This window comes from Arachis ipaensis, chromosome B2, assembly GCF_059453495.1.
Source record: "Arachis ipaensis isolate K30076 ecotype BB chromosome B2, ASM5945349v1, whole genome shotgun sequence".
Lineage (NCBI taxonomy): Eukaryota > Viridiplantae > Streptophyta > Magnoliopsida > Fabales > Fabaceae > Arachis > Arachis ipaensis.
The window spans coordinates 65,618,109-65,630,155 of record NC_142437.1 but is presented as its reverse complement, the minus strand read 5'-3'; the positions used below and the strand labels follow the sequence as shown (position 1 = coordinate 65,630,155).

At 36.1% G+C, this 12,047-nt stretch overlaps 1 protein-coding gene across 1 annotated transcript; it reads left to right on the top strand.

Moving 5' to 3' along the window:
• Positions 1-2,848: 2,848 nt before the first annotated feature.
• Positions 2,849-6,294, top strand: LOC148574195 (uncharacterized). Its single transcript, XM_088505869.1, has 2 exons — positions 2,849-5,400; positions 5,493-6,294. Exons 1-2 carry the CDS (start codon positions 2,849-2,851, stop codon positions 6,292-6,294), a joined length of 3,354 nt encoding a protein of 1,117 aa, XP_088361995.1.
• The last annotated feature ends 5,753 nt before the right edge of the window (positions 6,295-12,047 follow it).

The following is a 12,047-nucleotide window of genomic DNA, read 5'->3' as shown; positions in this document are numbered from 1 at the left end:
TGCAATTTAAGATTCCGCCATTTAAATTTCTTGTCATTTACGTTTCTCGCCAATTTTACATTCCACAATTCTCATCTAAATCTTGATTCCGCTCAACTAGAACACACTTCTAATCCGAATTGCTCACTCAACCAATCCTTGTGGGATTCGACCTCACTCTATTGTGAGTTTTTACTTGACGATAACCGGTGCACTTGCCGGAAGGAATTTTGCCAATCGTGCAATTTCCTAAATCGTAGCATAACAAGTTTATGCGCATCACCCTTTCATCTCATTTGATTTTATTTCTGTTTGATTAATCTGGTTTAGCTCATTCTGTTTAGCTTGTTTAGTTCAACTAATTTAGTTTAGTTGAATTAGGTGGTTAGAGAATCTGGACTGGTTAGTGGATGTAGGTTTTGTTTTGGTTACTGCTACTGTTCGGAATGAATTTGTCTTTCCTCTGAAAGTTGCCCTGGATGAACTTGTTTATTGTGCTGTTTTGGTGTTGAATTCTGGACCTGTGATTGCTGTTTGTTGTATTTTTTTTCATTGTCCAAAATAGATGCTGTGGAAGTGTTACTGTTTCATTAATTTTTCTTGGTTTGTTGTTGCTGAGTTCTGCTCTGCTTGTTGCTTGGTCCATATTATATGAATTGCAATGATTTCAGTTTGTGGAACTGGTTAAGTCATATGAATTCTGTTTGGTGCTTGCTTGAACCTGGGAAACATGCTATTTACTGCTGCTGTTTATTAAGTGTTGCTGCTTCGTGCCATGTGTTAGCAACTCGTTTCCTTGTTGCAATTCTTTGTGCTTATTATGCATTCATGCTCATTACATCCTTAATCATTGGCTGCTGCTGATTTCTCAATTTACATTTCCTCTTTTGCTCACTTTCTATGCATGCATATATGATGTTCATTCTTGGATTCTTTTGGGGGGGTTTGCCTAAATTTGCTTGGCATTGGGAAATTGTTGTGTGATCATGCAATTGCACTTGGATTCTTTTGCAACAATTATTCATGGATCTTATTTTTCATTTTCTTTTCACTATTAAGTAAATAATTAAATTAATTTCACATTGTACAAAAGCACATGGGACTGTGGCCTAAAACATTGGATATCTGAAAGTAAATAGAAATTAAATTGATGTTTTCAATGAGAAGAATTTCTGCTAATTCTGAGAGATTGAGGTTATTCATTTGTTTGTGATAGAAAACATTGTGTCCCTACTTTGATGTGGTTTCTGATGCTTGCATTGTGCTGCCATTATCTAATATAATCTGAAATTCTGAACAGCCATTTGAATTTGTATTTGCATTTCTCAATCATGCACTATTATTATATTGTCTATTGTTAATTCAAGTATAGTACACACGTCCTTTTTTTTTTCTTTTAGCAAAAAAAAAGCCTGAAAATATATAGAATAACATTGGAAGCATTATTTTTGCAGTAACAACCACTAACAACACTGAAGCTATTGAGAGAGAAGAAGAACAAGTTTGAAGAGGTTCCACTGTTTTGGCTTTGGTCCTTCCTCCCTGCTGGAGCCTTCATCTCTGTCATTCCCTACTCAGTCTTCTCTGCCATTAGTCACAGATTTTGCAGTTTATTGCTTAGTTTTAAGGTGTGGAGCCTGGACCAAAGTAGTAGCTTCATCCACACTGAACATAAAACTTTCATTATTCTTTTTTCTTTTTTTCTTTTTTCCTTTTTTTTCCACGCCACATAAATTGGAGCACATACATCCACATTCCACTGTTCTTCTTCCTTTTCCTTTTATATCATTTATTTATATTTATAATTATAATGTCATTCTATTTTTTTTATAAAATTATATACAGCTTTTTATTTTTCATAGCATTTTTCAATTTATAAGGGTAAGAACTAATTCGTCACAAATTTCTTTTTAAAATTTGTTGTTAGCCAATAGATTATTATATATATAAGAAGGAACTCAAATTTTTAACACTTACTTAAATAGACAATAAATTAATTACTTGACCAACTTAAGTAAGTTTTGTTGTATAATTCTTTTATATAGAAAAAAAATCTTTAGATAAAAATGGTTATCCCTTCACTTTTTTGTCTAAGAAAAAACAGATTTAGAAAAATAATATTTTAAAATTGGGAATGCTATTAAATACTATTAAATGAATTAGGTCATTTAAGGACATTCTACTCTCTTGCTATTTTTAATTAGCTGTTTGGGTTTCAATGTAGCTTATTATAGTGTTAGATGTTTGGAGCCACTTGAGGAGAGATAATTGTTTTATTTTATCTCATGATCGAACATGTGAATAATTACTAATAAAATTTATTTGTTAAAAAATGATTTATTTATACTAAAAAATATTAAACATATTTATATTTTAATTTTTACTTAAGTCTTAGTCTATTTTTGTTCAAGCTTTCGATAGTTATCTATCCACTACTACTGCCACTTCTTTGTTCTGCTGCTCCTGTGGTAATATAATAATCTGCTGCTGCCGAGTAGCTATTCGCTGACACTGCTACCTCTCTAATTCTATTTCTGCTGTGCTACCACTTTGTTGCTGTTGTGGAACGGATTAAGACAGTAATTAAGGTTGGTTTATGCAAATTTAAATACATCTATTAATTTATTATTGATGTCATGCGTGCAACTTGGTGCTTTCCTGAGGCACTCATCACTTTAGGCACTTCTTTAAGCATTGCTAAAATTCAATTTTCTCTGTTATTTTATGTCTAATGCCTTCAAAGTATTTTCGAGGCTTGCACAATATTGTCTCTTAGTTAAGTAGGAAGCTGGATTTGCAGTTAGTGAGACGAACAGTAAGGACTTCAATTTAGAAACTTAGCTATCTACGTGAAATATATAGGTTTTCGATGGATATGTCGAAAGACTGGATGGATACACCACGTCATGAGAAAGAATATCAAGTTGGTGTAGAAAGATTTTTACACTTTGCTTTCTCGTCAAAGGGAGTTCCTCAAGGGGAAGAAATTCAATGCCCTTGTGCAAAGTGTTGTAATATATTCTGGTTAAAGAGAGATGACGTATATGATCATCTAATATGCCACGGTTTTGTAAAAGGTTATAAGCGGTGGTTTAATCATGGGGAATCACTTTTTGCTATGGATATTGACAGTGACATAGGCGGTGAATATAACTGCAATGATAACATTGATGAGTTGTTACGTGATAGATTTCGAGATAATACACAAGTTGACGGACAAAACATGGGGCCTAACGAATGTGCAAAGGAATTTTATAAATTGGTAGACGAGGTTAGCCAAGAACTATACCCCGGGTGTAAGGGATTCACAAGATTATCCTTTACCATTCGTCTTTACTTGTTAAAATGCTTGCATGGTTGGAGTAATGCGTCATTTACTTCTCTCTTGGAATTATTGAAAGAAGTAATGCCATATTTGAATATTCCTATTTCTTTTGATAAAACCAAGAATATGGTGAAGAACTTGGGTCTTGACTACCAAAAGATCGATGCATGTCGCAATGACTGCATGTTGTATCGGAACGGGTATGAGAATGACTCATCTTGTCATGTTTATGGAACATCCCGTTATATTGAGCATCATGAAGAAGAGGATGATGTTACCTCATCTAGAAAGCCTCGCAAAGTTGCTGCGAAAACTCTAAGGCATTTCCCTTTGATTCCCAGACTTCAACGGCTTTTTATGTGCACAAGAATTGTCGAAGCTATGTCTTGGCATCACAATGAGCGCGTTAAAGACGGGTCCCTAAGGCATCCTGCCGATGGTGAATCTTGGAAAGCATTTTACAATCGACATGAAGATTTTGCAAAGGAGCCTCGTAATGTGAGACTTGGGTTAGCAAGCGACGGATTCAATCCATTCCGAACTTTGAGCAGTACACACAGTACATGGCCTGTTGTTCTGATGGTGTATAATCTACCCCCTTGGATGAGCATGAAGCCTGATTATTTTATGCTATCTTTACTCATTCCTGGACCACAATCACCGGGAAATGACATTGATGTCTATCTTCAACCGTTGATTGAAGAATTAAAAGAATTATGGGAGTCAGGTGTCGAAACATATGATTCGAAAGAAAACAAAACATTCAACATGAGAGCGTGCCTTTTGTGGACAATTAATGACTTCCCTGCGTATGCTATGTTATCTGGGTGGAGTACAAAGGGAAAATTGGCTTGTCCATGCTGTAATGATGAGACTTCTTCTATCTATCTGAAACATAGTCACAAGACTGTTTATATGGATCACCGAAGGTTTTTACCCATGAATCATCCATGGAGGCATAACAAAAGATCTTTCAATGGAAAAACTGAACTCAGGTCTCCACCGCAGTTGTTAGAAGGTTCAGCTGTATTTGATATATTGCGAGAGGTGGATAATTCTTTTGGGAAGAAGCAAAAGAGATCAAAGAATGGCATATCAAATTGGAAAAAATGGTCAATCTTTTTTGAGTTACCATATTGGAAGTCCAATATGTTTAGACACAACCTTGATGTCATGAACATAGAGAAGAATATAGTTGATAGCATAATTGGAACTCTTTTAGATATTCCCGGAAAGACGAAAGATCATGCAGCTGCTCGTTTTGACCTTAAAGATATGGGTATCAGGAAGAACCTTCAACCAAGAGATACGAAGGATGGAAAAAAAACTAAGTTAGCAAAGGCATGCTTTTCAATGACTCCAGCAGAGAAAACAATCTTTTGTAGTGTGTTGAAAGCGGCAAAATTACCAGACGGTAGCGCTTCCAATATTGCTCGATGTGTGCATGAAATAGAAAAGAAGATTTCTGGTTATAAGACCCATGATGCTCATTTCATGTTGCATTACTTGTTGCAAGTACCAATCAAGAGCATACTTCCTGACCATGTTGCCATCGCTCTAGTTCGATTATGTTCATTTTTTCGCCGAATATGTCAGAAAGTAATTAGCTTGGATGAGGTAGTTAACTTAGAAGCAGAGATTGCTGAGACATTATGCCAATTGGAGAGGATTTTCCCTCCTAGCTTTTTTGACATAATGGTGCACTTGCCTATTCATTTAGCAAATGAGGTGAGGTTAGGTGGTCCAGTTCAATATCGTTGGATGTACCCTGTTGAACGGTATATGTGCACACTAAAATCGTATGTTCGTAATAGAAGTCGTCCAGAAGGATCTATTGCCGAAGGATATTTGGCGAATGAGTGTATCAATTTTTGCTCAAGATATTTGCATGAAGATGTTCATACAAGATTTAATAGAATCCCTCGGAACAACGATGAGTGTGTTTCAGATGAGGTGCGAACTCCTAGTTTGTTTCCAAGCAAAGGATGTCCTCTTGATGGAAGAATGGGAGATTTGTTTATTTTAGATGAAAAATCAGAAATACAAGGTCATGCATACATTCTAAACAATTGTGATAAGATCGCAGTCTACATGAGGTATTTTCTTCGATTCATTATCATTTGTTAGATCTCAATCATCATATTTAACCTTACTATAAACTAAGACTATGAATATTTAATCTCTTCAGAGAGCATGAGGAGGCAGTTAATGATAACAATCCACGAAGAACAAAGTGGGAGAAAGCCAAGGACCGCAGTCAACAATTTTCAGAATGGTTTAAAAATCGTGCCATGAAAAAGGATGTGCCTGGTTGGGCAAAAGGGTTGGTTAGGGGTCCAAATCGAGTTGCAAAAAGATTTTCAGGTTATATTATCAATGGGTATAGGTTCCATACAAGGCACCGTGATGTGAGACGTAAAACTCAAAATAGTGGTGTCACATTAGAGGCATTGACTCCTAGTTTTGCTAGTGTAAAAGATAAGAACCCAATTGAAGCAAAAGTAGCCTACTCTGGTAGAATAGTTGATATGTTTGAGTTAGATTATTATGGCCAATTTAAGGTAGCCTTGTTTAAGTGTGAGTGGTATACAGTTGCAAAAGACAACTTTGGTCTTTCATATGTGTATTTCAATAGAAAATGCTACCAAGAAGAACCATTTGTGCTGGCATCTCAAGTAAACCAATGCTTTTATGTGCAAGACCCATATGTTAGGGACAAGCACTATGTTATGAAAACAATTCCAAGAGATTTATTTAGGGTAAGTGATGACCTTGAGTATGATTCCCCCATAATATATGCAAGGGAGCCATGCGAACCTGAAGTGATTCCAAGTCTTCCAAATGATAATGGCAAAATTGATCTAGTGAGGAATGATCTACGAGCAACTATTATAGATATGGATCAAAACATGTTTGCCAAACAATATTGTGAGGAAGACGAGGAAAGCGAATATGAGTACATGGAGGACTTTGACTCTGAAACATCTTGACAAGTGTTTTTGGTAGAATCCTAAACAACCCACTTTCCTTAGTTGTTTTGCTTAGTTAATTACTTGCTTCAGTTGATTATGCTCATTTAATTATTATTTAGTTAGCATTTTATTCATTGTTATTATTTTGTGTATGCAGAATGGAGAAAGGGGAGATCACTAAGAGAAAACGGATACTTACCTTAGGCCAAAAAATGAAAGGAAAAAGCCCAAAAAAAAACAATTCCTTTGAGGTTACACAAGTGAAGTCAAGTGCTAAATTGCTCAAACAATACAATATTAAGAGAGAAAGGATCATGGCTGAAAATGAGAAGGTTAGCTTGCAAGCTCAAGCTCCAAAGGATCCAACAAGCAAACAACCCATCACAATAGTGGAGGATGCATTTGAAGAGCAAGTTAGGACTTCGAAGAAAATAAAGAAGGCTCAACCAACGGCACTTTTTCAAGAATGCACGCATAATGGAAATGGGACAATGTTTGAAGTTGAAAAGAACTCTAAAACTAGGAATCAAAGGACTGCTGAACCTGATGCAATGGATCAAATTGATATAAATTCTGATGACGACGGAGAAGATACAAGCGAGATGAGTGCAACTTCAAATAAAAAAGGAATGAGTCTTGACATGTATTTTAAGGTACATGGGATAAATTTGGAAGATGAAGAAGATGAGGAAGATGAAGAAAATGAGCTTGATGATAATGCAAATGATGCGGGTAGTGGAGGACAAACTAGTAATGAAGGTACTTTTCTTGTTTACTTTATTGTCTAATTAGAGCTTATATTACTTCTCAATTGAATTATGTTATTTTATTCGGACTTAGGCACAATAAAGAAGAAAACCCGTGGAAAAACTACGTGCAAAAAGCTTCATGCCACAGATTTTAATGATCGACGGGAGGTGGAATTTTTTCAAGGGCAGCCTGTAGGTCCAACCAACAAGGTTGTATCTGACCTCAACCAACTATTGGGCACAACAGTTAGAAACCCTCGTTTTGTGACTTTGTTATATACTAGTTGGCATGGTGTGCCTAGTAAACTCAAAGAGGAAATGTGGGAGTATGCCAATGTATGTAAATATGGCATTATAGATAATATTTTGTTAATTTATTTGTCACATTATTTGTGCTAACTGTTAATATTCTAATGTGTTGTGTTGCATAGCAAAAGTTCATTCTTCCCATAAGTTCAAAGCCGTGGGTAATGCGGAGATTTTGTGGTGCATGGAAAAAATATAAGAGAGAAATAAAAAAAGAGCATTTCGTGAAGTACAACACAAAGAAAGAAATGATAAAGAACCGGCCATTAGAGATTTCCGAGGTTCAATTTCGCAAACTAATTCGGTATTGGAGTCTTCCGGCCGTCAAGGTAATATTGCCTTTTATTTTTTCCTATACCATCAAGCATACTATCATTGATTCTTCATGTTCCTAAACTTAGGTGTTTTGGAAGAAATTTGATTCTTCATTGATTCTTTATATTTAGGCTATCTCTGCTAAGAATACTGAAAATAGGTTAAAACAAACATGTCCTCACCGAATGGGATCCACAAATTTTGGAATAGTGCGTAAGTAGCTGGTAATATAACTTATTCTTTGTGATTTCTCTTTTATATGTATTCATGGTGTAGTTGCCTAGTTAGTATGCTTCATGTAAACTTTTCTCTATGTATTCTAGCGTGACTCTAAGGAGAACAGTGAAGAACCATCAAGGGCTGAAGTTTTCATAGCAACTCGCACAAGTAAAAAAGGAAAAGAAATTGATGCTAAAACACAAGCCACAATTGTGAGTTGTTTGTATTTGTATTTTGGATATGTACATTATGAATTCTGATGTGATTTCTATCTAAATTGAGTTAATGCGACTTTGAACTTTATTGGTTGTTGCTTTTTGATAGACTGAACTTCAGAACCGCTTAGAAGCAGGAGAAAATGAAGATGATGCATTTGTAGGAGTGTTAGGAAAGGACCAACCAGGTCGACTTCGTTGTTATGGGGCTTCGATTACAAGAAGCTCTCTTAAAAAAGATGAGGAGATTCGCCACATAAAAGTTGAATATAACACTAAGGTCTCATCATTAGAGAAGAAGATGGATGGTGTATATGGTTTATTAAAGGTATTGGTGCACCAACTCAACCCTGGAATGAGCAATGAAGAGGTAACAGCCTTAGTTCAAGCTGCCCAAGATTCTCCTGTGGATACCTCAAGTAGCAAAGCAAAAAATACTCCTCGCTCCTCCGAAGCAACTCACATTCCACACAAAGATGATGTAGGTAAAATTATGGCATGATTCACATTCTTTATTTTGTTAAAAAAGAGATAAAATTGAGAGAGAAATAGTCAAATAGTAGGCTTCAATTTCAAAAAAGGTGAGTGCTATTTCACTTTGATAAAGTCTATTCAAGTCTTGTATTTACTAGCTGGAGGAGTTTTATCTATAGAAGTCCTACTTAGCTTGACCAGGTTAGTTGATCTCTAGTTGACTAAGGATAGAACTGATTTAGGATTGTAAGTGAAGAAAAAAAAATATCCTGCTAGTAAATGGAGATTCAGTGACTGAAACCGCTGGATTAGAAATAAAAAAGCTTGTAATATGGTCTGAAACTCTGAATAAATAGTGGCAATGTGAAAATGGAGATCAGCTTGGACCTGGAGGAGATAAGTTAAAGTGCAGTGGACTGTGGATATGAACTCTGTTATTTTGACTCCTTAAAAGACATTATTACCAGCAATGTCTGGTCTTTTAGAGTGTAATATTTTTGTGTATGTCTGTATTTTTCTACTATGATTGTTTATGTCTGTAATACATTTGATGACTTCTTCCATTTAGATATTAGTCTACATGTTAAAGCTTCTGCCTGCTGTTTAGTTGCTTTGATGATGTCCACATAATTATAGTTCCAAGCTTGTCATGCTCAAAAAGCAGATGAAAATAACGGTAGATCTACTGAAAATATTATGCATTTTCTGTTTTTTTGAATATGTTATATCAATGCATTGAAGATTGAAGATGCTTGTTTAGCATATGCCTACATTCTCTTTGCTTCTCTTAAACTCGCATTCTTTTGAGTGCACCATTCTGATTATTCAAAATGGTATTACTTGTAAATATAGGAGGCAAGAGCCTATGAATATACTTCCATGAAGAACCTGAATGAGTCCGAGAATGGATTTTGGGGTGCTCTGGCCAGGAAAGCCAAATCAATTTGTAGTTGTTCATTTGTGTTTTTTATTTTGCAGGGCACAGGTCAAAACAATTTACCTTGCAATGATGATACATGAAGTATAAGAAGACTTTTTGATTAGGAATTCTAATTCATGTATTAGGAATTTCACACTTTTGGTATTTTGAAGACGACTTTGATTAGGAATTCTAATTCATGTATTAGGAATTCATGAGTAGTTATGATTTTCACTTTTGGTATTTTGTTAGTGTATGTTGTTATGTGATCACACACTTATTTTGGTGACAATTTTATGAAAGTTGGATTACTTGATAATTGGTTATTGACTAAATTATAAAATTATCTATGAATTCATATTAGGTTTTATATATTTATGAAGATTAAAAAGGGAATTAGGTTACTGATCATCTTTTTCGCCACCCTTAAAAAACGTGGCCATATATGGCCATATCTCTGTTTATTGCCACGCTTAGAAAGCGTGGCTGTATCTAAGCTTTTTCGCCACGTTTTTCAAGCGTGGCCAAATCTCCTTTACTACCATGCTTTCGCCACGCTTTAAAAGCGTGGCCATATCTGGTCTACTGTCACACTTGAAAAGCGTGGCCAGATCTACCCTATTGCCACGCTTTTACAGCGTGGCCATATTTATGCCTATCGCCACGCTTTAAAAGCGTGGCCGTATTTCCCACCTATAGCCACGCTTTTACAAGTGGCAGTTTGTAAAAAAGCGTGGCAAACAAAAAGCGTGGCAATAGACTGCAAAAAGCGTGGCGGTAGCTCAAAAAGCATGGCAAAAAACGTGTTTTCTTGTAGTGATTCAGTAAGGGTTAACTAAGTGGGAGCAAAATCCAATTCTCATCACACCTGATAAGGATAACTAGGATAGGATTTCCAGTTCTTATACCTTGCCAAGAGATTTTCTAATTATTAATTTATTTTACTCTTGTTATTTAAATTACTTGTTCCTTATTTCAAAAACCCAAAAATATACCTTTTTCCATAACCAATAATAAATCATACTTTCCTGCAATTCCTTGAGAAGACGACCCGAGGTTTAAATACTTTAGTTTATTATTTTTATTGGGTTTGCTTAAGTGACAACCAAACTTTTGTACGAAAAGATTCTCTGTTGGTTTAGAAACAATACTCACGACGCGATTATTTCTATAAAAATTCTATACTGACAGAAATTTTGATCGTTCAGTCGTTGATGCCAGGGCATTTTGGCTAGTTTCACTGACCTTTTCTTTACTGTTTTTAGGGTAGTTTCATGCATTTCCTTAGGAAATAAGCTAGTTTTGGGTAGATATTCACTTACATCTTGATTCAAGCATACATTGTGCACTTTACATGATTTCATGAGGATTTTGCATGAATTTAAGGACAAATTGAATGTTGCATTTCCCATGACTTAGACTAGAACTTTGATGCACTTTATTGCTTGATTTCAGGACAAAGGAAGCAAAGAAGAACCACATTAGTGGCTACGTTAGTTACACTAACATTAACACTAACATGGAATGGGAGTAACTTGCAAAGTTAATGAGAAAAGTAATTGCCAATAACGCTCTCGAAGCCATCATTGCCCACGTTAAGAGTCACGTTAACTAAGTTAACGTGAACTCTAACGTGGAAGAAAGGAAATGGAGCCAATGTTAGTGACACTTAACATTATCACTAACATTGGACCAAGCTCATAAGTGGCCACGTTAGTTGCCACGTTAACTTAGTTAACGTGGCCTCTAACGTTAAGAAGTAAAGGGGAAGCCAACATTAGTGACATTCAACTTTGTCACTAACGTTGGCCAAGTCACAATAAGCCACGTTAACTTCCACGTTAACCTAGTTAACGTGGAAGCTAACGTGAGGAGACAAAGTGGTCGACAACGTTAGTGACACCAAACATTGTCACTAACGTTGAAAGGAACCCACACAAGCCCCAACAAGCCACGTTAACTCCCACGTTAACTTACTTAACGTGGAAGTTAACGTGAAGAAGGGAGGTGATCGCCAACGTTAGTGACACCCAACATTGTCACTAACGTTGGAATTAGCCCACATAAGCCACTATGAGCCACGTTAACTCCCACGTTAACTAAGTTAACGTGGAAGCTAACGTGGATAAGGGAATGATGAGCCAACATTAGTGACACTCAACTTTGTCACTAATGTTGGAGATGGCTAGCATGGCCACGTTAAAAGCCACTTTAACATAGTTAATGTGGACTCTAACGTGAGAAATAGGGGCACATTGGAACGTTAGTGACAATGGTAAGTGTCACTAACGTTCTCGAAGGTTGGCAAGCCTACGTTAAAAGAGCCACGTTAACTAAGTTAACGTGGACTCTAACGTAGGGAAAAGGGAGACTTCTCAACGTTACTGGGAAAGGTAAGTCCCAGTAACGTGTGTGAAGGGCATAAAGGCAACGTTAGTGGCAACGTTTGTGCCACTAACGTTGAGGTTAACGTGGCTCTTACTTTGGTGAGGAACGTTAGTGAAAAAGGTGATTGTCACTAACGTTCTAGAACCCATATTTTCACTGAACATTAACACCACTAACGCCCTGAGC

Excerpts from the sequence above, each read along its gene's own strand:
- LOC148574195 (XM_088505869.1), top strand. The coding sequence starts at position 2,849 with ATGGATATGTCGAAAGACTGGATGGATACACCACGTCATGAGAAAGAA. Across the intron at positions 5,401-5,492 it reads AAGATCGCAGTCTACATGAG|AGAGCATGAGGAGGCAGTTA; the intron begins GTATTTTCTTCG and ends TAATCTCTTCAG.